The 25479-nt window shown below is 49.0% G+C and overlaps 2 protein-coding genes across 3 annotated transcripts in view; both read right to left on the minus strand.

Annotated features, from left to right (window-relative positions):
- NUP214 (nucleoporin 214) overlaps positions 1 to 11046 on the minus strand; it is a 39792-nt gene extending 28746 nt beyond the window's left edge. For both annotated transcript variants that reach the window (XM_053962210.1, XM_053962209.1), the window contains exons 1-13: positions 10970 to 11046; positions 9373 to 9568; positions 8564 to 8715; positions 8101 to 8305; positions 7543 to 7613; positions 7100 to 7163; positions 6737 to 6840; positions 6332 to 6438; positions 6118 to 6184; positions 5483 to 5606; positions 3477 to 3638; positions 1953 to 2409; positions 484 to 659 (exon numbers count right to left, since the gene is read on the minus strand). In XM_053962210.1, the coding sequence (XP_053818185.1) occupies positions 484 to 659; positions 1953 to 2409; positions 3477 to 3638; positions 5483 to 5606; positions 6118 to 6184; positions 6332 to 6438; positions 6737 to 6840; positions 7100 to 7163; positions 7543 to 7613; positions 8101 to 8305; positions 8564 to 8715; positions 9373 to 9568; positions 10970 to 11011 (1927 nt within the window). In that variant the 5' untranslated portion in view covers positions 11012 to 11046. The remainder of the gene's footprint in view (positions 1 to 483; positions 660 to 1952; positions 2410 to 3476; positions 3639 to 5482; positions 5607 to 6117; positions 6185 to 6331; positions 6439 to 6736; positions 6841 to 7099; positions 7164 to 7542; positions 7614 to 8100; positions 8306 to 8563; positions 8716 to 9372; positions 9569 to 10969) is intronic.
- Positions 11047 to 12935: 1889 nt separating this feature from the next.
- Positions 12936 to 25048, minus strand: AIF1L (allograft inflammatory factor 1 like). The gene is made up of 5 exons (XM_053962485.1): positions 24942 to 25048; positions 20392 to 20458; positions 17383 to 17424; positions 16058 to 16220; positions 12936 to 14401 (listed from the first exon to the last, which is right to left on the minus strand). The coding sequence occupies exons 1-5, from the start codon at positions 25017 to 25019 to the stop codon at positions 14314 to 14316; spliced, it is 438 nt and encodes a 145-aa protein (XP_053818460.1). The 5' UTR covers positions 25020 to 25048; the 3' UTR covers positions 12936 to 14313.
- Positions 25049 to 25479: the final 431 nt, after the last annotated feature.

Genomic DNA, 25479 nt, shown 5'->3' on the forward strand with positions numbered 1-25479 from the left:
ACAAAGCTTGAGGAAACTGGCTGTGATCAGAAACAATCACCACTATCAAATCCAAAAGCAGTAGTGCTATGGGCCCCAATGCAAGAACACACCTTCCTCAGGTGCCTTTTCACTTCCATTCCACTTGTCTTGTGACTACTTTGAACTCTGGTCAATGCAGATGGAAGGTAAGGCATTGATTTGTGTGGCTGCCCAGAAACATTCAGAGCACTGAAAATGCCAGAACTTCTGGGCAAACTTAAGCAGCTGAATATAATTATGCTCTATTTCTCAGAGAGCCATATGTGACACAAATGGAAAAAATGCTCAGTTTCAAGACAAAGTGATCCACATCATGATGGTGTGCTAATCAGGAGGGCCTCTGGAGCAGGGAAAGCAGCAGGATAAACAAGCAAGAAACCAAATGAAGCTCCCTGTGTCCTAAAAACTTTTAGAGTGTTTTTTATAATGCATTATTCCCAACAATAGGGATCAGACTCCTACCCGTGGCAGGCACAGGGGATGAAGTCTTCAGTGATGTGGTAGGAGGGGCTGCAAGGGGCGTGGACTGGCTCAAAGAACCTCCAGGAGCAGTTTTGGAACTGGTTGAGAAGGAAAACATTGTGGAAGTGCATTGCCCACTGCTGCTCGTGGGAGAAGAGGTGTCTACAGCACTGAACCTGCAACAGAATGAATAAATGAATGAGTGAATGAATGAATAAATGAATGAGCATCCCCTGGGATCAGCAACAACTCAAGCTCCAAATACAAAATCACGAGTGTAGCTTCTGGAGATAGTGGGAAGGAGCCATTCAGGATAATTTCTGAATACATGGAACCACAAAGACTTCTATCTTAGATCCTCCCATGAGCAAAAGCTAAATGCCTGCAAAAAATACTACCCTGCTAAAAATGCACCTCATCATTTTGTTCCAACTATAGCAAATCTGAGCTGCCCTTCAGTGTCATCCTCAGAGTAATGCTCAAACAGAAATTCTGCAAGAAAATATGAATTTCTATTCATTTGCAAACTCAGTTCCTCAAGGCAGCCAATTTAAATATTCAGCCAATTCACTGGTGTATCATTTGCTTTATACACAAAATATAAAAAGCCCTAAGAGCTCCCATCAGATTCTGGTAGTAAAGATTTTTCTAATTCAAAAATAATCATTTAAACCATCAGAAATTTCTTATGATGCATTCACATGAAAGTTCTTCTCCTTAAAAAGCAGCTGCAATTAACATAGCTCTGTGTTTTAAACCACTTTTTCTAAAAATAAAGAGCACGTCTCAGGAGTTGGAGGGAAGAGTGAGTATATGACATCTGAGAACGCTCAAACCCTTTTTGCATAGTTTATAATCAATATTAGTTTTTTTCAGCGAGTGTGAACAAACTTTGAAGAGTCCAGATGCTGTGCTCAGTGAGAAGGGGCCATTTCAGAACAGAACCAAAAGGTCTGGCACCCTCTCTGCTGAACACAGAGTGGCAAAGCAATCCATCAGCTGTGGCTCCAGCTTCCTCTCAGACTGGGGGTAAGGAACCTTCAACAAACTGTCAGAGAAACTTGTGCTATCACCACTCCACTAAAGCAATCCCAGACAGAACGGATTTCCCAGCAGTCCTTAGCCATGATTTGCATCAAACCAAAGCAAGAAATAATTTGTTTGATGCCTATGAAACAAAGATATAGAAACCCCCCCCTAAGTCTTTGGCAATGTATCAGTCTAAATTTTTGGCATTGTCCCTTGACTAGTATCCGAGAACATAACCTCTGGCATGGGAAGCACTGAGGATTTCCACAGCCATGATACTCTTGGATAAAGAGGGGCTTCCTCAGTGCTTTTCTGTGAATGTGAGAAACTGTTGTCAGGGCATAAAGCCAGACACCATCTTCAGAACTACCATACATTATCCATGCCTGCAGCAATTTAACAAGTATCCAGCCCCTGCATTCACTGCTGAATTTATTTACTTCTCATTGAGGTTCACTTTGACTGAAGAAGCTGAAGGTGCAAAAGATGGCTTCTGTGCAGCAGGTGCTGTGGAGAGCAATGGCCCAGACAAGCTGTCTGCAGCTGGTTTAAAGTTCATGGAGCCAAAAGGAAAAGAGGTGGCAGGAGCTGTTGTAGTGCTGCCTACAGAAGCAGGAGTCATGGATGCCTTGGAAGAAGCAGAGGAGAAGGAGAATGTTGCTGCTCCAGTCAGAGCAGGAGTCTGGGCTTGCTTGGAGGTATCAGTGGCAAAGGAATATGGTGGAGGATCACTGCCTGTGGAGCCAGGAGTCTTCACAGCTGAGGGCATGAAGGAAAAAACAGCTGCTCCACTTCCTGCTGGAGGCTGACTTGAGGTGGGCACAGTGGGAGCAACAGCTGGTGCTGTGTCAGGCTTTAGAGAAGTTGGAGGAGTGGTTGGACTTGTGGCAGTACTCCCTGCAGGAAGACAAATGGGAAAGGAGGAGGCTCATTTGGCTGCACTAATGGCAGAAGGTATTGCAAGGCTAAATCTGTTTGATAGGGACAGCTCAGCACTGCTTCTCTCACTGGACAGTGAGGAAGAGAGATGGCAGAGCTGGGCTTGCAGTCCCCAGTCCCAGCAAGGGATACAGAAACTGTACAAAGTCACGATCAATACAACAATCTGTTCAGATTAATGCTGTCTGCAGTTTCCTGTGAAAAAGCTTCACCTTCCTCCATTGATTTTGATGAGGTTCCTGCCATCTCAAATAAAATAGGCAGTCAGCACACAAGTTAGCCAGCACTGCAGGGAGGCAGGCTGCCAAACAACAGCATTCTGGCAGGAGAAGGAGAGGCAAATTTGGGCACATGGAGGAAAATGGTGCATTTGCAATTATTTCTCCATTGATGCAGACAAGCAAAACAATCATCTTACCTGCCTACATCACACTATACAGGGCAACACATCTATAACACAAACAAAACTACTCCTCTTCACCTGCTGACACAATTTTCAGTGCTGAGGAAAGCTTTAAATAGGCTTTAAATAGAATTTTGTTTAAATAGGATTTTTCTGCAGTCAACTACCTTAGTTCATATCATGATCTCCTGTGGAAAAACTATGGAGGAAAACCATCACCTGTCTGAAGCATGCAGGCCACGCTCAGAGCTGGGCAAAAAGCCTCCTGGTTTGGCCCTATTTTCCAAAGGCTGATTGCATAGGGAAGTCTAAATGCACAACCTGCAAAGTGCTTGAGAGCCCACAAACAAACAGATTTAAAGGTTTGACTCAATGACCTTAGAGGTCTTTTCCAAACTAAATGATTCTGTGATTTGGTGAACAGGACTAGGTAATTTCACACTCATGCACAAAAGACAGAGAACAGTCCTGGGAGCTCAAAACACCCAAGAACTGCTCCCCATTATCATCATAAAGAAAAAATAAGTTTTCTGTGACCACGTGTGTCTGACTACTGAACTGACAGATCAGTACCAAAAAGATCCACAAACCAAGTGTTCCCCTAAGCCCCTGGAGCACTCACCTGCTGACTTTGGAACTCTCTCCCCGACCAACTGCAGCGGCTCCGGGCTCACAATAAGTGACCTGACTCCTGGGTTTTGGTTGATCATGTGAAATGGGCAGAGCACACCATCCGTAGAGAGCAGGATCAGAACTGGAGCTGGAGGAAGGATCTTCTCATCACCTGCCAGAGACCACACATGTAAGTCCTGCAGTCAAAGCTTCCTATTCTGCTCCTACTGCAATTGTCACCTTCATATGACTTTCTTCACACAATATTTCTTACATTTCTACCTTCTTGCTTTCATTTGCATCTTTGTTCCCTTGCTTCTCTGTCAGTGCTCAGATCTCTTTCTTTATCCTTTTGTATTCCTTTATGTTCCTGACTTCATGTTTCATAAAAGGGTTATTTGACAATTGAATGTCATCTCCTGAATGACAAAGCCCAACTTTCACCCATCAATTCCCGTGCCAAGCTTTTTCAGATTTTGAAGCAGTCATTTTTCCTCACTGATACTCTGCTCCCTCCTTCAATTCCTTTCAGCAATCCCCACATTCCATTGGGCCCTGTCCCCTCATTAACATTCATATGCATAAACTACAAAACGGAATTGCTACATAGGAACCTTTTTAACTTTAAAGAAAGGCAACATCAAACAAAAATCCTCGTGATCTGAACCACTGATATAAAATACTTGTGTTTTATGCAGCTGCTTTGTGAGTCTGCTTCAGTACAAAAATTCTCAGAACAGTTAAAGGCCCCAGAACACTCTCTGTATTTCTAAAATTCTGTAATGGTTTAACTGTGCACAATTACATGTAAAAACCCAAACATAACACATGTAGAGTGCAGGAAAAATCTGCTATAATCATGGTGCTTTGTTTGTCAGGCAGCACAGTGAACAGCCATTTTTATTTACTATTGGTTCTTCAGGAAAAGCATGCTAGGGAAGTGCAGTTTCCACTTGGGAACAAGCTCCAGGACAAATCAGGTTTCTCTGCAACCTAAACTTGCTGTGAACTGCAAAGCCAATTAATGTGTAGCCAAACCCTTGTGTCAGAACACAGGGAGTGTGTTAGCAAAAAGCTTCTCCAAAAACCTTTTTAAAAACTCTGAGGCAGCACAACACAGGCTTTAAAAAATCTGTCCTGACAGATTTCTTAATCCAGTAACTATATAGATTAACAGAGAAAAGGCTTCAAATTCAATTTGGCATTCAAGTACAATGTTTGACCTCGATTCCCTACTGTAGGGTTTTTTTTCAGGTAAAGGTCTCAGTTAACTGGCACCCTCCTGTGCTCTTCAGGAACTCTTGACTGCAGTACCTTCCACTCTGCCTGAAGGCATCTCTATTTCCATCTGTCTCTGGCCTTCAAGGTAAAATTCTCAGAATTCACTGAGATACAACACAATAGCTCAGATATAGCTTCAGACTTTGACAGAGTACTTTGAAGGGCCTTCAGGCAGCACAGAAGGTACAGCAATAATGCAGCTGAGATGTAGAGCACAGCAGGGTTTAGGCACTACAGACCCTGTGCTGAATTAAAACCTACGCATTCACCTCAGCGATCTTTGCTGTTTCTGGCTTTGAAACCAAGCCACTTTTCCTTTAGTTCCATGCAAATGTACTTTATGCAAAACAGCTCTGCAAAAGGACAAGTGACAAGAATAAAGAACGCCTCACGGGCAGCCTGAAATATCCAGTGTTAGAACACAACTCCTTTAAACTCACTAAAATCCCAGTTCTGGGGACAGATGTAACTCAGGAGCTTTGTTTGCCATGTCTGTTGGTGTCATATCCCAGGATGCTGAAAACTCTAGGAAAGAACTGTGTTTAACACTTCGCCACTGAATCCTTACACAGAAGTAAAGCCACGTGCTGTGGGTTTGGTATTAAAACAGCAGCAGGTGTGTTGGTCTGCCTTTCAGAATGATTCCCAGATCTCTGAGCACAAGGCTGCCCCTCAAAAATATCAAATATACTGAGATTTTTGGACTACTCCACAAGAAAGACTAACAAGACTTACTGATCACGATGGGCATGTTACTGGTGTAGTCCACAGCAACACCAACGGGCAGAGTGTCATCACTTTTATCTGTCAGAGGAAGTTCTGCTCTGCTGGAGTCCTCCAAAACCCATGATTCCCAGTTCTGCAAAAAGTAAAATTATTGTTACATCAACTACAGCTTTCCCGTGACCAGCCCTCTTCAGCACTCCTGCTGAAACACCAGCTAGAGAGTATCTACTTAAATCTGTCAGATTAAGAAATGCTAGAAAGATCAGGGTCCTTCACAGATTTCTGTGTGTGACTTCTCATGTATCACTGCATGTCAGAGGTCAGACATTTTTAATGCTTAACTTCAACTGATGACCTCACATCAATCACTTTATTATAGTGAATTTGACCAAATTTTGAGACTGCCAAGTGACTAACGAAAAACAGACCTCTGGTACTTGGTTCACAACACACATCTCTTGTTTATCTAAGAATTATCATCAGATTCTGTACAATTTAGAAGCTTATTTAGTTTTGGGAAGTCTTAAAAAAATCATCATCTCATTGTATTCCAGGTCTTATAGAGGTTATACCTGGGGAAAGAAAATGTACATTTGCACAGATGCAAGACAAAATATATTCCACAAATGGAATAAAAATATTACCTGATCCCCTTGCCTGGCAAGAATGCTGACTTCTGTGGAAGCTGCTGAAGCTGCCAGAACTAGATCCCTGTAAGCATGGACACAAGCAGGTTAAAACTAACATGACAGTCCACTGCAAGGTCTACACAAAGGAGGAACACAATCTATGGAGAAGCACTGACCCCTCAGACATGCATACCAAGGGAAGGAGTTTGCCATGGCACCTGCCACTCACCATTCCTCAACAAAATTGAGGAAGTAATGATGCTGTCTCTCAGTGCAGCTCGTGTAACATGGCTCCATGAAATTCACAAACTTCTCTGGTCGCTTCTCTTCCTTTTTCTGTAGGATCAACATTGATAATTTATCTTTCAATGCACAAACTAAGTAATCTCCCTTAAACTTGACAGTATCAGGGCACACCAATAATATAATAATTGAATCTCAGCAGAGAACAGATTACTCATTGATTTTCAGGTGGATCCTACGTCCTCCACTTAATCCCCCAACCCCAATCCCATGATTTAACAGCAGCACCAAACTCAAATTCTATGTGGTGCCAATATCAACAACAAAAGCAACTTGCCAATGTCATGAACAAGCAACAGACATTTGTGTCGTTGTGATTGCTGGCACTTACAGGCAATATGGCTATGACCACTTGTGGAGACATCTCCAGTGTCCCATCAGCCTCTGCATACACGATGGCAAAGACATATGTGCCAATCCAAAGTACATCCAAAACTGAAAGAGAAAGCGAATACCTCAGCCAGAAACACTTTATAGTAATACTTTCCTGTTGATTTTAACTGTGCACAGCACACAAAAGGAAATTACAAACAAATGGCAACTAACTCCTAAACGACCAAGCTTAAGAATTACAGAAAATCACACTGTAATTTCATAACCAGTGCTATAGAGCTGCTATAAGTAAAGACAACAGGGGGAAGAATGAGTAAAATATTTTTAAAGAGACAAGTTAAAAAGTAATAAAAATATGCACCTTTAACAGGATTGTCTGAGTCATAAAAGGGAGGACAAGGGATTACTTTCTTCTCCTGCAGATTCTGCAAATAAAACAACTCTTAAATAGACAGAAAAGGCAATGAACAAATCCAACTGCAAGTTCTGCAGAAAGCCCAGAGAACTGGTTTAGAACTCACCCATTCTTTAACAATCATGGGCCACTCTGAAATCATGACTTCAGTGACCAGTGCAAACCTTAAACTAAACCAAATACTGGCCCTAACACACTTGAATATTACTGAAGCAATTGGGCAGCATCACATGGCTCACACCATGTGCCACCTAACCAAATTCTGTAATTTGTGATACAAAAACCAATCAAGTGGAAAAAAACAAAACAACCAACAAACCAAACCAACAAAATATACCACATTTCAAACTCCTGAAAAATCATAAGGCCTTAATACCATCAATACTTACAGGCAGATATTGCACCACAGTGCCATTTTGCCTCCCTGCAGCCAGTTGTTTTCCCTTTGGGCTCCAACACACTAGGCAAAAAAAAAAAAAAAAAAAAAAAAAAAAAGAACTTCATTAGCCCTAAGGAACTGGAGAGTTACAAGGCCCCACAAAAACAGGACCGATAAACTAAAACTGCTATTTTTTTCCACTGAAAAAAGTCATGAATCTGAATCAAACAGGGTGTCATCCAGTCCCAGAGAAGGCAAGACTACAGAGGTCAAAACCCCAACAGGTGATGATGCTTATTTGCATGTTTTCTTGGAAATGAGTCAAGCCTGAGACAGCACAAACCACAGGTGGGCAGGCTTAGTAACTCACAAGACTCAGCTGCTGCAATCAGCTGGGAAAGAGTAATTCCACTGCAACACATTTTCTCAGTCTCACCAAGTTTAAACTCTTCCTTTTTGTGAAGAATTTTAAGAAAACTCCTCTTGAGACAAGCAACCTGTGTTTATACAATTGATGTCTGCTCTTCAGTGTCCAACATTCTGAGTGCCCTCCAAGGCTGCCACTCACCAGATGTGACAGCAGCAGAGGATGGGAGTGTGGCATAGACCTTCACAGAGTCTGTGACCTGCAGGACAGAGATGCTGCCATCGGACAGGCAGATGGCCACCATGGTGGGACTGGCAGGGCTCCACTTCAGGTCGTTGACCATGGCTGCACTTCCTGAGTCCTTGGCCAGTTTGTGACAAGCAAACGCATGTTTCTGCTGTTTTGCCTTTTAGGAAAGACAAATATACAAGACAGTCAAAGTGGAGCACAAAACCAAACTCTCCTGAAGTCGCAGTTCAAAGCAGTTTTGACCTGCCTATAAATTAATGTCTGATAAAAATGAGCAGATTTTGAGCAACTCCTTTACAAGACAGCCCTCACAGGGACAGAAAATCCCACCCCAGCTACACCTCTCCTCTGCTGTATTCTGAAAAAAAAATCCAAGCCCCAAACCAAAGCCAAACCCACTTGGCATATGCCGTACCTGATTCAGGAATGTGCGGACATCAAAAAAGCTGATGAAGGACCCGATCTCACTGGACATCATACAGACAGACAGGGTGAGGTTGTCACAGCTCAGAGCCAGGTGCTGCATAGGAAACTTCATGGGAACCAGAGTACTCTGAATGTTCTCCACTTAAAACACAAAAGGAAAGGAAGATGGAATGAAGGGGACAAATTTAAATAGCAGGAATTGTTCTTGTAAAACAATACAACGAATTTATGCAATAATCCTCAGTCCCATGAACAGCAGCTTTCAAAGGTAACACGTAGAAAAATTGAATGAAAGCAAATCCCCCCATCTCTGTCAATACAATCTTGAGAGCTGCCAAATTTATAAGAAGAGAAAACATCACTTTCTTTCCTCAGTAACCTGAGTAATAATAAGTGGAATGATTTTTGCCTTTATTTATGTATGCAGAGAGTGCAACAGTTATTAAGGGGATTGAAAACTTTTGCACTCAGGTGGTGGAACAGTGGGTGCTTCTCCTCTCCTGGACAGTCATTTAGTCAGAGTGGGTAACTCAGTGAGAAAACTTCCTCAGTGTGTCCCTCCACTCACACACATCCCTGACACATGCACAGGGCTCACAGCTCAAATAATGGCTACCAACCCAGCAAAGAATGGCTACCAACCACTGTTCCTGCCTCCCCACACAAGAAAATGTGGCAATTCAAATGCCTGACAGAGAATGGCAAGGACTGTAACATGTATTAGAAGCCAAGAGCTCCATGTCATAAACCCCTCTAAACCTGTCTCTGCCAAGCCCATGAGATTTAAGTGTGTCTTACCAATTTTATTGGGATCTTCTCCCAGCTGTTTCTGCATGAGAAGATCTCTGGTGTGGAAAATCTGCAGGCTGGTCCCTCCACCAGCAAAGACCAGCCCGTATTTGTTGGACACTGCGAGGAGGTTGGAGCGCTCCTTGGGAAGATCGTCAGGAGCATCAAAGATGCGAACCTTCTTCAGTGCTCTGAACTGGAAGTCCTGTTTGAGAGAGTTGGGAAGAGTTCACATGCTGCCCAAGAGGAACAGTTTACTTTGGCTTCTCTAAGACACTAAATGCAGGAGCCTCTCCATGAGAGCTGCAAATCCCTGCCACACACCCAGGCAGCCTCTGGCCACTCCATCACATTTTCTGTCTCATCCATGAAGGACTGAGATCACACCACCTTTTTTTTTTTTTTTTTTTTCATTGGTTAAATCTCACTTGTACCCAGTGCTTGTGTTCATAAAATCTGCCTAGGACATCTGACCTTCTCAGGAGCACACCAAAACCAGCCAAGGGATACAGAGGAAAAGAGAAAGGAATAAAGAAAAGACAGGACAGGACTGAACCAAACTTGCTGCTACAAGGCACACATTTGCTAACCTACATGCCAGTAACGCCAGTCAAGCACCTGAGTTATTCCCAAATAACTGCCACTAAACAAGTACATTCCTGCAATCTGAGGAGGATGTGGGAACTCAGAAACTTCAGCAAAACAAACAGCCCAACTACCCTGTTTTTGAGGGCAGAAGGCAGCTGCACAAGACCCATAATCACTCCAGGAATCTGCTCCCCCGTGTCCCTTCTTACCCAGCCTCACAGTAACACTGGGTGACACAGGACAGGCTAGGCTGGCACCACACAGCAAGATTCCAGCTCCCACTGCCCCACATCCCCAAAGCAGGAGATCCCAGCACGAGGCATGCTGACAGGAGGACTTGGAAACATATCACTCTTCTTCCAAAACAAGGTTCCTCCAACTCTCCTTCATCCCTGAAACTGCTCGAGGCCAAGGAGCAACCTAGTCTGGTGGAAGGTGTCCCTGCCCGTGGCAGGGGTTAGAACGAGATGAGCTTTACGGTTCCTTCCAACCCAAACCATTCTGTGATTCCCTGCCCAGGCATTAAACACCCCTCTACACCAAGGCCACACCAGCCTTCTCTTTTCCACCCCACAGGCTTGTACCACACTATACTGGGAAGTCCCCAAATATTTGAAAGCCCTCAAGATTGCCCAGAAAGGGTGTGGAGTGTCCTCACTGGAGAGATTCCAGGCTCGTTTGGACGCAATCCTGTGCCATGTGCTCTGGGACGAACCAGTCCGAGCAGGGAGGTTTGACCAGATGAAGGACCACTGTGGTCCCTTCCAGCCTGACCCATCCTGCCGTTCTGTTTCACAAACACCGCGAGGATGTCTCAAAAAGCCCCGCCATACCCCAAGCCGACCCTCCCCCGTCTGTCAGCCCCACGGTGCCAACCAAGCCTCCCCCAGAACCCACCACGTCTCGCAGCCCAGGCCGAGCCTTCTCCAAGCCCCGTTCCCCTCCGGCTCCAAGCCAAGGCCCTCCGGCCCGAGTGAAACAGCCTGTCTACCCTTCCCCCGTTCTCCCCGTGCCTCACCTTCATCTCCCGCTCGGGGATCACGTCCATGTCGTCCCCCATGGCGGCCCCGCGGCCGCGGTCCCGCCGCCCGCGCCCCGCCGGGTGAGCCCCGCGCCGCTTCCGCTTCCGGCGGCGCCGCTCCGGCCGCGGCTCTCGCTGCTCCGGGTCCTCCCAGCGGCTCCTCCCCTACAACAGCTGCGCTTAATAAACCCTCTTTGCACAGAGTGAGATCGGAAAATATCTCTGAAACCATCGAGCCCAACCTGTGACCGGACAGCACCTTGTCATCCAGCCCACAGCACTGAGCGTCGTTCCTTAAACACCTCCAGGGAGCGTGACTCCATGGGCAGCCCGTTCCGATGTCTAATCACCTTTTTTGTGAAGAAATTCCTCCCAGTGTCCAACCTAACCCCCCCCCAGGCGCAGCTTAAGGCTGAGCGCTCTCGCCCTGATTTTCCCACAGGTTCTGAGGCGCTGGGAGCCGCAGAACGCCCGTGCCCCGCTCCGCCCTGAGGGGAGCAGCCCTGAGGGGACAGAGCCCGCTGACCAGGGATGGGTTCCAGCCGAACAGGGATGGGTTCCAGCCGAACCAGGGATGGGTTCCGGCTGAACCAGCAATGGGTTACAGCTGTCCCTACCAAGCTGTGGTGGAGCCTGGCAGGCGGCTGCTCCACCCGGCCACCAGCCCTTGGTGAGGGGCTTTGATGCTTTTTCCATGTCAGAGATCCAGTGTTGCTGAAGGTCTAAGGAGTCACAGAAACTCCCGAGCTGGAAGGGACGCTCAAGGATCGTTAAATTGAACTCCTGAGCCTGCACAGGGCAACCCCAGAATACCACCATGTCCCTGAGAGCCATGTCCAAACACTCCGGGAGCTCTGGCAGCCTTGGGGCTGTGCCCATTCCCTGGGGAGCCTGGGCAGTGCCCAGCACCCTCTGGGGGGGGGAACCTTTTCCTAATTCCAACCTAACTCTACCCTGACACAGTTTCATGCCTTCCCTCAGCTAAAATCCCGCTCCCTTGGCATGGGCTGCAGTGGGAGCACAGGGGTGCTCTGGGTCAGCTCCAGTGTGGTGTGGCTGAGCTGCAAACACAGAAGCTCTGTGACCTGGAGGAGCTTTATTGTGCTTCAGGACCACACAAAAGCAGAATGTGGGTGCTTGATCACACCAGGTCCCTGATTTCATTACTTGTTCGAGTTTTGAGGAGTTCAGCTCCCACTCAGACAGAATGCCAGCACTCAGCCCTATGGGGACATTTTGAGAAGGGTTGTTTCCAGCTCTAGCAGGTCATTCTCTTTTCCAGGACCATAAAGGACAAGGATTTCCACAGAGGCAAGCAATGATGGCTTTGGGCAGTGACCTGAACTGTGGCAAACCACATCCAAGTTTCCCTCGTGTAATATGCTTCCTCTATTTGTCAACTGAACAACAGCTTCAACACACAGCCAAGAAAAGCAGGTGCATTCCCAGAGGCTACCAGGCAGCAGAAAGAAGACATGGGGCTGTGATCTCAGGGAAATTCTGTCCTTTTGAGAAACACATGGAAAAAGTGCACCCAGTCATTCCCCAGGAAACTTCGTCTCCCCTTTTGGTAATTCACATCAGACAAGAACCTTGGGCAATTGCTTCAAGAACAGAGAGAACAATAAAAAAAAAGACCAAAGACCTCCTTCAAGAGAAGCATTGCAGGTGTCTGCTCTCTTAAGGAATAAACAAGTTATTCCTTAAAACAAGCACCTGCTCTTTTTCAGTAAGTCAAAAAAAAAGAGCCAGTTTTCAGGAGATAGCCTCTGTATTTTATCACACAAACTCCATGGCTTTCAGTCAGTCATTACAGATAAAGATCAGATCAAGACAGTCCAAACCTATCTCCAGGATCTGTTTAAGGGTTTATATTAACAGACTTGGAAACCAGCTCCCTTAATCTTCAACCAGTCATATGGACCAAGCTTCAGAGGTGATAACAGTAAACACTGACACACTGTGTAGCTTCAAAAGATTTATTTTCAGTCCTTGAAGTAGACTGGTGCTGCTTTTGCTCATACTTTTTCTCTCCGTTACAGTTTTGGTTTTCAAACAAACAGTAGTGAGAATGTTTTTGTTGGTTTATTTAAAATTATTTAAAAGTGCAGCCTTTGGCAGGAACAATCGCCTAGTAGAGTTAATCATTTGTATTTCCTTTAAAAAATGTACTTACTAAATCATGATTTTAAAAAAGTTAAAAGCTGTCAAGAACATTTAAGAAAAGAGTAGGGAAAGGCCAAAGAGCAAACACCTGGATTCCAGAAACTGTGTACAGAACAAAAATCACCACAGTACCCAGAGTGTGGATAGCACAGTCCCAGCTGATAGTCCATATTTACAGCCCTTTTTATTCTGCAGATTTTAGGGCTTATCCATCAGGGAAATGGTTAGGCCCAGGGGACCAGGCTGAAACACATACAGGGAGCTTTGCAAAAATCAGAGGGACAGAGAAGCTGCCTGAGGACAGATCCTCATCTGCAACTGCTCTGGCCGGGCTCAGTTTGGTCACACAGCCTCGTTTCACCTGGAGGTTTCACTTGCCCCAGGAATCTGTGGGGCTGCAAAGGCATCACAGCTTGTTTCTGGACTCCATGGATGGGACAGACAATCAGCTGCCCAGAGGTTACACTCCTGGTCAGACTCAAGTCGTGATTTATCAGGAAGGGGGTCCCCAAGGTGGCATTAACCATCCTCACTTGCAGTGGCTGGTGCTGGACCCCAAGATCTGCCCGCAGGATGAGCCCCCAGAGCAGACAGAAACTGTCCCCACTCCAATAGGCTGTGCAGGCAGATCTCTGTGTCCAAGCACATTCCCACATTCTCAATATGATCAGGCAGATGTGGGAGCCTGATTTGCATTTTGGAGAGGTCAGGAGGGGAAGAACTAAGTCCAAAGTAGGAACAGAAGGATGGAGCAGAGAAGGCACTTATTTCTTTGCACCCATGAAGCCGCTCTCAGGGGCTTTGTCCGTGTCTGGCAGCAAGGACCATTAGGAACCTGTCATGACAAGCACAGCTCTGAATCCATACGCTGGGAACAAAGTAGCTCCTCGTCTGAGAAATGCAGGAAGGGCAGAGGAAAGAGTAAAATCACACGATATTTTTTGTTCTTTTTGGTCTCACATTACACTTGGTGCTACGGCTTCTGTCTAACAGATCAAGTTGGCTAAGGGATGCAGCAGAAAGACACAAGCTGGGGGTCTCCAGCTTCCCTTGCTGTTCCTCTAAGGCAGGTTAGTTGAAAACTAGGACTGTCCACAATAAAGAGTAACAAAGCACAGGTAACCTCTGTTACAGACCAGCAAAGCAAACAGTGCCCATTTTACAGCCTGTCCTCTTCAAGGGAGGCTGGCTATGTCTCTCTCTGGAGGTGGACCAGAAGGTTTTGGGTTGCTTTCATTGGCTTTTCCTTCAAACATCATGACCCTGCAAAACACAACAGATATTGCCAATTTAAAAAAAAAGCAAATGTATATTTATCCATCACTGGGGGTGGCGTTCTCTGCTGAAAAAGAGCATCTGGCTCCCCTACAAAGCGCACTCAGATAATTAACAAAGCAGGGAAAGCCAACAGAGGGCAGTGCTGCCAGGCTGGCTTTTCCAGCAGCTACCAGGAGTGGATTCCCAAAGTCTCTGCTGGTTTTCCTCTCAGAGCCCAGAGGATTAGCACATTTTATTTAGACAGCCACTTCCGAAATCCCCTGGGCACACACTGCATGCCAAGTGTTCCTGATGCGTAAAAGCAAATACCACTCCTGGCCCACCTTGCACATAACCACACAACAGAACATTCAGAAGCCAACACCGAGCAAGCAACAGCAATTACAGCCAGGGGAGAGAGCAAAAACAAGGAGCAAGGCACTGGCTGTAGGAATCTCAAGCATTTTGTAACCACTAGCACTGTCCTCCTCCCTGAGGACTGCAGCTACGCTGGGAATGCCAGCTGCCTCGATGGATCAAAGGGCTGTACTGCTCTTAGGACGAGTTTTACATTTCTGCTCCTGCTCTACAGGGTCCAACAGACAATGGGGTGTCTGTTAGCAAGAGAAGGGACCTGTTTGTGAAAGCTGCTGCAGTTGGGAGGAGGGATGGAAGATATGGGACAGGCTGCAGGCTCAGTCTGGTTCTGTGGAGAAAAAGGAGGAGCAGGGATGTCAGAAGTCTGTGTCTGCTTGGAAGAGGAGCATCACAACAGAGACACAGCTCACAGTGGGGAGAATCTGCCAGGAAACATGTCCCAGCTTAGAGAAACCACGTGAGAGATGGGTGCAAGATCCTTCCAACCTGTCTGCAAAGCTGGCTGTGTTTCTAAAGCTGCCTTCAAAAAGAGGTAAGGAGGATGGAGAGGATCGGCTCCTATTCATGGTGGTTTCAGACACAAAAGCAGGGCCAGCCTCTGAGCTGTGAAAGGAAATGCCAGGCTTCAACGGGATGGAGATGGAGCCAAGCAAGTGTTTGGAAGCCATTTGTTAGAGCAGCGCTTTCAGAGCCCTGTTGAGAGGGCAGAGGGGGCCGTGGGAGGCTAGTGCTGGCATCCTGTACTACAGAAAATCTCTCCCAGCACAAGCCAGCTGTTTTAAGCATGTGTCCCATCTCCATCTACTGCCCATCCCTCCAAGATCAGGCAGGGACAGAGCATCCTGTGGGAAACAGGAGCCAGCACTATTGGTGCTGGCAGGACCATCATTCACTCAAGTCCTGCCACCATCCACAGGGCAAGTCTGTGTCCCCAAAACCAGCAGGATCCTCAGGGAAGAGATGGGAAGTCCTGCAGCGCTGAATGCCTGCCCACCCTCAGGAAAGGAGGCGGATGGCTCCCATGGAGCACGTGTGAGGAAGCCTGTGCTAACACACAGCAGGCAGCTCTGCTGGGAGCTTGCCACTGCTCAGCCTCCACCTGAGCTTATACACCCTCTCATGGCACCTTGCAGACTCCTCTGCACAAGGGTCCTCATCTCCCTCCATGAACACTGAGTGTGCACAGCTCCAGCTCCACCAGACAGAACAGCTTGTGCTTCCCAGCTTCCCACCAGAGCAGCCCGGGTGCTGTTGCTCTCCCCAGCTCCATCCTGGGACACTCACAGTTTCAGCACAGCAGAGCGTTTCCCAAGCATCACGTTGACAAAGTCCTGGTACGAGATGGTGTCGCTGACCCCTCCGGTCACCTCAGAGATCATCCTCTTCAGTTCTAGGTGGGTCTTCGGAGCCCCCAGCTTCTCCATCATCCTTTTGACAGACATCAAATCTACAAGAGCAATCACTGCTGTCAAGGGGTGACCCCACTGAGGACAAACCAACCCTAGGGACAGAGCCATGAGTTCCCACCAGAGACCACCTCACCTGTGGACTCTGTGGCTGACAGCATTAAGCTGTTGCCAAAAGTCACAAAAAGCCTTCCAGCACAGCTCATTGTCACTCTGCCCAGTACAGAGCATCACTTCCCAGTTGTGCAGCTCAAGATAAAAGTCCCACACACTCAGAGAAGAGGGACAACTCCAAGTGCTCCAGAGACACGTGGGGACAGAGCTCTCTAGCCCGGATTGTGTTGCCAAGAATCACAAGGATTGGGAGGAGGGAAGCAACGCCGGGGTTAAAGCTGGAGACAAACAAGCTGTGGGGAGCAGACGCCCCTGCCCATCGCCACAGGCCATTTCCTCCCATTGCACTGCTGCCTGCTGAGACCTGCGGCCCCTTCCCTCCCGGAAGCCCTGAGTCAGGCCTCTTCAGCTCCACACAGGCTTCACTTCAGCTGGAAGCCTTGTGGAGGAGGGGAATGAGGCAGCCGCCTCCTGGAAAGGCACAGTGCACAAGTGATTACACTTCAGTGTCAGCTCCAGGCCTGCAGGAGGCTGGAACTTTATGTAACTGGTGCTTTCTGAGCCCAAAGCAGGGCTGCTCAGCTGAGCCAGACTCACACCCAAGTCCTTTTCTTCCCTCTGCTCCCTTCCTTGCAAAGCAAAGAGCTTCTCTGCACCAGAAGTGCTCATGGATTTATACAGCTCCTGCCTCAAGCCAGGCAAGCCCTAGGACTGTCCAAGTCCTGCAGCTTCCCAGCTCTGAATTCCCAGCTTCGCAGCAGAGGATCGAGAAGGCCTCAGTGGAGAAAAAGGGAGAAGAAAAAAAGCATTTAGAGCAGAAAGAAGTGGAGGAGATAAACAGAACTTCAGGAGAACAGCACTGAGAAGAGCTTAGATCTTGAAATAGGCAAGGAGAGACTGAGGAAGCTGAGAGGCAGGGGCTGGAGAGCCAAGGAAGCCCCTGGCTGGCAATCAAGATCCAAGCAAGGCTGGACATAGGAAAAGCCCACAAGTTTTCCTCCTCAACACCATGAATGCAGAAGGAAGCAGCAGATTCAGCAGCAGACAGGCTGTGGCTCTTCCAGCCCAGCATCCCTCAGACTCACTCACCAATCTCGCCTTGGTTGTTCAGGTCAAACTCCATGTATTTCTCTGGAAGAGACACAGAATTAAGTTAGCAGGACTCTAGAGCAGGAGGGTGTGCAGGGCTTTGGAGCACTGCCTGCTTACAGCACTGAAATAAAGCATTTGGTGATAAGATTGATATACTGCTGAATGCAAAGTTCAGAAGGGGAGACCATCTCAAGGCCTGGTTTTAGCACTCTTATCTCAACTCTAGGGCTCTAGAGTTAAGTTCTCTGTAATTGTGGCTGCTTTTCATTTAAGCTGAAGGAAAACACTGGCATGAGAACAAGGTATCAGCTGGCTATGAACAGCATTAAAAGGTTTCCAGCCAGAAAAACAAAGCTCTGGAACAGGCTCCCAGAAGGAGTAGCAAGGAAAACAAACCCCTGAGCACTCCTGAGATGAAGCTTGATCGGATTAGAACAGGGATTAAATGACGCAGTTGCCTGCAATAATGAGGGACACACTCCACAGTGCTCCCGTCACTGTGCTCACTCCCAGAGCAGCACCTGCCAGGAGAGATGCTCAAGGACCACATCAAGAGGGTGAAGCCAAGAACATGCCTGGGCACAGTGATGCTGGAGTAGGTTGTTTGCCCTTCCAGCCTGCTGTCAAACACTGCTGACTTGAGCAACTCCAGTATTGTCAGAGAGAGGCAGAGCCCGCTCCAGAAGGTCTGGTTAGCTTTGCAGGACCAAAACTTGCATGCTGTAACAGGCAGAGCACTGATTTGAGTTAGAAAATTCAGGAATTCAGTCCTGTGCAGCTTCTGCCCTTTGAAGTGGCACACCTGAGCTTCCTACACACCCCCCACCTCTTGATAGCTGTTCCCCATTTAGACTTTAAGCTCTTCAGGCAAGGATTTGTCTGTCTTACAGACCATACAGCTCCCAGCACCACAGGGGGGGGCCCATCACCTCAGCTCTACTAAATGGAAAGAGCAAGATGCCTGCTGGCACCATCCATCCATGCTGAGCTGGAGAAATCACCCCGCAGTGAGCACTCGCTCACCACAACAGCCTTGGAGGACTCAAATTAACCAAGCCCTTCCAGACTGCTCCTTTGCCCCAGGAAGGAAAATGGAAAAGATCTTTTGCCTGTGCTCCGGGGACACCAGCAGGCATATGAGCATGAATACAGAAGTGGTAGGCTAATTTAAGAAGCCAAAGTGAAGAGTGGTTATTTCACACATCAGAGTCTTCCCAGGACCTGTGCTTCCAAGGGAAATTGTTGGGTTAACTGGACTGATGGGCAGGAGGCAAAGGACTGGCTTGGCTTCACCTGGGTCTCAGCCCATGGATTACTGCTGCCATGAGCTGACCAGGACAGAATACGGAAATACCATGTACAAACCAAAGCTGTTCATGCTTCAGGCTGGAGTAAATGTCTCCCTCCAAGCATCAAGCAACCGATTCTAGAAGAATCTGGGGCTGTAACACACATGTTTAGGGGCCAGAGTGATGCTTGATGTGGGACTGCCTCTCCAGAATGACCTTGTGCATTTTAACTGCCACCTCCCTTACCAGGGTCAGGCACCCCTGCATATGCATGGGGCACAAACCCTGCTCTGCCAGGTCTCCATGCCCAGCCCATGTTTTCTTTTCTTCTGAGCTGACACTTAGCCAACAGTACAGAGAACAGAGGCAGCTTTACATCAGCCTCAGCTCACACATTCATGTTTCCCTCCCACCCCAGCAGCAGGGATATAGTGGGGCAAAAACCATGCATGGTCCCTCCCTCACAAATACGTTTACACAAACACTGCATGGGGGCTCCATCTTTGCCTCCCCCAGGCTGGGAGGGGGAAGTGGGAAGGACAGCAGAGAAGAAATATCCCCCCCATCATCACACAATGAGCTGATTGTTGGGGGAGCTGGAGGAGGCCTTGGAGAGAGGGACAGGCCACGGAGACAAACTCACGAGGCAGCAGGAAGAGATGCCAAAGGCTCTCGTTACAGGGAATTCTGCGCCTGTGACCTACAGTTGCAATGTTTGAAGAGCCCCAATTGTGATGGGAAAAAATAATGTGGGGCTGCAGCCAAAAGCCAAAGCTACACAAAAGGCAACACAAAGAGATCGGGGAGCACAGGAGACTCCTCTGTGCCCAGCAGTGTAAGGGATCACAAAACACCAGCCAGCTTCTTCCTTGCTGGATTGCAAAGCCAAAATTCAAAGGGAAATAGCAGACAGTGTCTGAAATGGAAGCAAGGTCAGGTTTTATTTGGTTAGAGCCAGGCTGAGCACAAGCCTCGAGGCAGTGTGACGCAGGCATGTTTTCCCTACTACCTTCAGCCACTGCTTGGAGAGAAAGTGGGTACATCAGAATAACCCTGCCAGATCTTGTCCTGTAACCAGTTTGGGGGCAAGCTCCAGAGGACTCCAGGCTTCTGAGCTGTTTCTCTATCCCCCATCCCAGCAAAAGGCCCAAGCCTAAGCCCTAGATCTGCTGACCCACTGGAGTCAGGCTTTGGCCAGAACTAGACATATCAGTGCTATGTTCCCTCTGCTGTCAAGGGGCTGGGAAAGGACTAAAGAAACTTTTGGAGAGAGAAAGTCCCCAACTCCTCCAGAAAGCAGCTGACACTTCTGCTTTGTGGAATGAGGTCCTCCTACTTACTGAGAAAAAAAAAAAATAGAGTCCAGCTATTGCACGGTCCATTATGCCAGTTAGCTTGCTGACAGAAACCATCCTCCTTTGCTGCTCCCCAGAGTTTTGCCCACACAGCAGGTTTTGCAGTAACAGCAGCTGCCAGGCAGGATGTCTTTAGGGTGACATGTCTCTGCCCTGCAAGCGGGAGAAGCACAAGGCTTGTGTGGAAAACACCTCTCCAGAGAGTTTCACCAAGTCCCACAAGCAAGGGGGAAGGAATCCATCCCAGCTCAGTCACTTGTATTTGGCAGAGAATCTCAGGCTGGTGAGATCCAAGTGCTGAGGAAAATAATCTGCTTCAGAGCAAACAGGCTCAAAGGACAGGGTGACCCTCCAGTTCTCACCTTTGAACACTGCCAACTTCTCCTCCAGGTCTTTTTCATCACTGAACTTTGGGTCACAGAGAAACTCCTAAAACAGAAAACAAAAAATATATATCCTCAAGGTTAAAGACGCAAAGGAAAACACCCTAGAGGGCACCTCCAAAGGCAGCATTAGTCAGAAGATTCTCAATTCCCAGAGAGTCACAGCTGAGCACCAGCACCAGGAGACTTGAAAATGGGCTGAATCCCTCCACACCTTGTCATTAACATTCCAGTGCAAGGGGAATCCCTCTGATGTCTCAGATTTCCCACCAGCAGCTTGAGGGAGGACTGGACCCCACCTGCCTTTGGAATAACTGCATGAAAGCCCCTGTTCTTGCTCACCCAAAGTTTCAGCTCTCCACATCTCTGCTTAAGCACACTTAGCATGTGGATTGGGCACTTATTTCCAGCAAGAGCTCCTAGTCCTTGCAAAAAGCACTCTTATCTGAGATTTCAAACTCTTAGATAAACTCAGAGGGCTTGCAAATAGAACAGGCAAAGTTTGCAGAATGTCATATGCCCAAGAGGACGGGTATTTTGGGCTTAGGAACTCTCTTATACCAAATATCCATTTTCTCCCTCTACCCTGCTCAGGTTGGAGAGGAAGCCCTGAATCACTTCTGGTCACTTGTCCCTAGCCCCACCTCAAAAACCTTCAGATACCCAAGAGCACAGACCACAACATGCACAGCCAGCTCTTCTGCTGTGCCCTGCCAGCAACACTCCCCACAGCTGTGAGCAGCAGGGCCTTGCTCCTGTCCCTGCCCTCCCACACCGCCCAGCTCCAGCCCAGCACAGCCTAATGACTCGATCTGTGTTCAGCAACAACACCACATTCTTCAGTGTAGAAATCATTAACATCTGCACAGTTTATGCATGGCCTGTCCAGGACAAACCCCTCGAGGGGTTAGTGGATGGGGGGCTGAGGCTGTTCCCTACTCTGGGAATGTGTTCCTCACCATTACTCCCCATGCTCATGGGGAAGGCAGGAGTGGGTCACCAAGAGCCTTGTGTGTGCTGATCACTGTTGGTAATCCTAATCCTGCTCCTGTGCTTTGGGTCCCACGCACCTGGAGCTCTCCCTCCTTCCTCACTGGGACAGGGGAGCTTAGACTGCTCAGGGAATCCTCAAACCTTCACTGCCAGTTAACCACTGCTATGGCAAGTCTTTTCCCTGCAGCTGAACTAGGGTTCTGTAGGAAGCCCACTAGGACAGAAGTGACTGCCACCCCCTCCTCCCACCCCAGAAACTCCACATGGGACACCAGAGACTATGGCCACAAAACCAGTGTGACACTGGCTTCCCTCATCACCATGGTCACCAACTCAAATTGAGAGCTGTGGTGGAAAGCAACATTTCCAGTTCCTTCTTTTGCTCTCCTTTGCAAACTCAGTTTCATTTAGCTCAGTTATTTCTACCCAGGGGTATCATTTACCAGCCCAACACAAAGGGCCCAATTCAGCTTCAAGACCTGGGCCCAGGCAGCAGCAGGAGTCACCAGAGACCAGAGTAATGTGACCTGCTGCCATCATTACTGAACAGTCTCTGGAGAAGGCAAACACCACTGAAAGCCAAAACACCTCCTGGCCACTAGGTCACAGCTTCATTCCTGCCCTGCAGGAGCAGCTAGCAGCTTCCACCTCCCAGCAGGACAGGGGATGTGAGGGCAGAGCACAGCATCTCTCTGGGAGCAAGAAGCAGCACAGAAATGGTGATGACTGAAGGGAATGCATCCATACGTGATGGCTGAGGGACACAGGCCCAGGAGCCCACCAGCCCCTGGCAGCGTGACACAAGAGCAGCACAGGCGATAGTGCACACAGGATTAGGACTCAGTTCCCTTGTGTTTCAACTGGAGGGGGGCTGGAGAGCCCACCAGCACCACAGCTCTGCTCCAGGTGCAAGGAAGCAACAAGGGGCTGTATTTCAAAGGCATTCCACTCTCCATATTGTGTGTGAGCTGGGCTGTGACTGCGATAAGGAAAACACTCACAATGGCGCACAGGAATTCAGTCCCCAGGGCCTGTGACTCAAACTCAGAGTGGCTGAAGTTCCTCCTAGAGCCCTTTGCTTAAGTTCCCATTTTAAGGGGCATATTCTATTAATAAGAACTGCTATAAAAGCCTCTCCCCCGCTCCTGGCCTGAACAGCCTTTCTTGAGCTGTTGAGAGACTTTTCTAAGCCAATAAACTCAGTCAGACAAGTCCCAGCTACCTGCAACACAACCTGAGCAAAGCCAGATCCATCCTTGCTCCCCAAAAAGGTGACTCCAACTGGCAGGCCAAGCTCTCACTGGGATGTTTAAGCGCTGAATGCCAGCCACCCTGCCTGCAGGGGCTGGGAAGGGCTGAGGGATGCTCGTGCCTGCCCTTGATGGGAGAAGCAGGCACCTGCTCTCTAACAGGCTGAATTCCTTCTCTGCAGCCCAGCGCATTAGAGGGTAAAACAAGGTTGAAACTAATCTGTGCTGGATTAGACCTGCCACCTTGATGCACGAGGCTGGACAATGTGATTGCATTGCCCGAAAAGAGGGGAACAACCAAGAGGGGAGCCCAGAAGAGTGGTTCAGGCTGGAAGAGAGAAGCCAGCACTAGTACTTGGCTATCCCTCAGCAGCACATGTGCACTCACTCTACTGCTGCCAGACCCACATCCCAGAGAGAGCTCTGGGGTAGAAACCAGCCAGGAAAACAGGGCTGGAGGGAGCTAAGTGTTGGGATGAGACAATGAGATTAAGCCTGATAGGAATTTGGTCTGATAGGTTTTATTAGGAGCACTTGACTGCTTTACAGCCTTAGGGCTCTTCAGTGCTGGGGAAACCCCCTCCTTGGCTCCAGCCACAGTATCAGCCCAAGTTTCTGTATCAGCTGTTTGTCAGGGAGGTGTGAGGCTGTTTGCTGCACTCCCCCACTGCCACATGGAGCTGACAAAGCACAGCAGCGTGGGGGTTGCTGCCCAGGGCACAATGGCTTCTGAGGATCCATGGGCATCTGCCACCCGTGCTAGCTGCAGCTTGGTTTTGAGCTACTCAAACCCCATCTTGTAGTGCTGAGCCAGCACACAGGGCAGCAAGGATGCAAACAAACAGCTCTGTCAGTGGGAAGTCACGTAGCTTGTTTCATTTTTGTCACCCAAACCTCAGCCAAAGAAAAGGCCAGAAGTGATGTCAGCTTAGGGAAGAGATAGAAACCTGTCCCCTGCGTGGGAACAGCCCCGAGCCTCGGGACACAGCAGTGGCACACCCCCAGCATCCCAGGAAGCACAGCTTCCCAGACTGAGCCCTACAGCTCCTGCCAGCTTAAGGATCATGTATCCACCTTGCACCTGTGTGATTCTGGAGGACGGCTCTGGAAAAGCAGAAACTGCAGCAGTAGGTATAACACAGTCCCTTGATCTTCAGCCTAAGGGCCAACACCACCTTGGCTAGGGGAGGTATGTTAGACCCAGCTACACGCCTTGGTGCAGGGTGTGCTGTGCCTGCCTTCCAGCAGCAGGTTACAAAGGCTCCTTTTTAACCAAGTGCTCTTATTCTACACCTTATGCCATGACATCTCTTTTCCCACTCTTATTCCGCAGCACATCCTAATTTCTAGTTAATTGAGTAATTTCTAATGACTTAATTCCTTCTCCAGTGACCTAAACTTCACCTCTGCTGTCTCACTGGAGGAGCATATTACCACTTTTCAGAGCTTAGTCAGTGTGAGGACAAGGTGAACCCGTCTCCTCCGGGCTCTCATCTTGTACAGCGATTTGATTTCTGCACTTGTAACACCAAGGTGCCACTAATTAAAGGAGCACCTAGAAGTGCTAGAAATCCCAGCACTGTTTGCTTCAAGGTTTAAACCTTCTTTTCACTCTCAGAACTGCTCTTAGCTGGGAGGGATGCCAACAGAACTGCCCCCACAACCATGCCAAGCAAGGGACGGGGTAAGCCTGAAGCTCGGGGGAGAGGACCTTGCCTGACCCTGGCATGAAGGGCATGAAGCCCAGTGCACTTTGCACTAATCCAGGAGGTTCCATTCCCCCTGCCGAGGTTTGTGGGACGTCCAACCATCCTGGGCAACCCATTCACCCGCTGTAACGAAAAGCTAGGAAGGCTGGAGTCAGCTCTGAGCAGCAGAAACTTCTCATTCCGGGAAGAAAAACTTGAAGCGCTTGATACAGCAAAGGGGAGGTTGAAGTCCTCCAGGAGAACAATAGTCCCCATTCTTGCTGGAGCACGTTCCCAAAGGGAATTTCATAGCAGCCAGCCCCCGGGCGCCCACCAGCCCCTCGGACCCGCCGATGTGCGATGCACGGAGAGGAAAGAGCCGCCTGAGAGGGCAATACCAGCGGATGGAGAGCGATCCCCGTAGAAACCCCGCTTCCTCCTCCGGCCGGATCCCCTCTCCAAAGGGGATTGGGCAGAGGGGTCGGCAGCTCCTCCTGCACCCACCACCCCCCTTCTCCTCCTCTTGCCCCGCCCGCCCCCGCCGCAGCCCCCTCCCCACTCCCCGAGGGGTCGGGTCGGGAGGCGGCCCCAGCCCCACCTTGTTGATCTCCTCCAGCCGCCCGTCCTGCGGGGCCCTCCGCAGCCCCCCGCCGCTCGGCCGGCGCGGAGCCGCCATCGCACCGAGCCACCCCGCGCCCGCCGCCGCCTTAAATAGGGGCGGGCAGGGCCGGGCCGGGCCCTCCGCCCCCCGCCCTTAACCCATTCCCCGCCCCAGCGGGCGGGTGGCGGAGCCCGCATGCCCCGCGCCGGCAGGGCGGCGTGGTACCCGCGGTGGGCTCGAGGTGCCGAGCACGGGGGGAGGCACCGCCGCCTCTGGGCTTCCCGCAGGAGGGAAGGGACCCGCTCCCTCTGCCCGCACCGCCCGCCGGGCGCGACTCCGGGACACCGGGGATCGCTCCGGAGCTGCCCTGGAAGCGGCATCGCCCCGCCGGTACCGGCGGCAGAGGGACAGGGGCGGGATGGTACAGCCGCTTCCAGGCCCTGGATAAACCCTGGAGCGCGAGCAGCGGGAAAAGGGACGGGCGGAGGGACATTCGCAGCCGAGGTGATGTCCCGGCCATGCGTGTCCCGGCCAG

The sequence above is a fragment of the Vidua chalybeata genome, chromosome 21 (assembly GCF_026979565.1).
Source record: "Vidua chalybeata isolate OUT-0048 chromosome 21, bVidCha1 merged haplotype, whole genome shotgun sequence".
NCBI classification, from domain to species: Eukaryota; Metazoa; Chordata; class Aves; order Passeriformes; family Viduidae; genus Vidua; species Vidua chalybeata.

Coding starts and splice junctions, on each gene's coding strand:
- AIF1L (XM_053962485.1), bottom strand. CDS start 25,019: ATGGCGGCTCCGCGCCGGCCGAGCGGCGGGGGGCTGCGGAGGGCCCCG. Junction 20,459..24,941: donor GGCTGGAGGAGATCAACAAG/GTGGGGCTGGGG, acceptor TTTCTGTTTTAG/GAGTTTCTCTGTGACCCAAA. Junction 14,402..16,057: donor CGCTCTGCTGTGCTGAAACT/GTGAGTGTCCCA, acceptor TGTGTTTTGCAG/GGTCATGATGTTTGAAGGAA.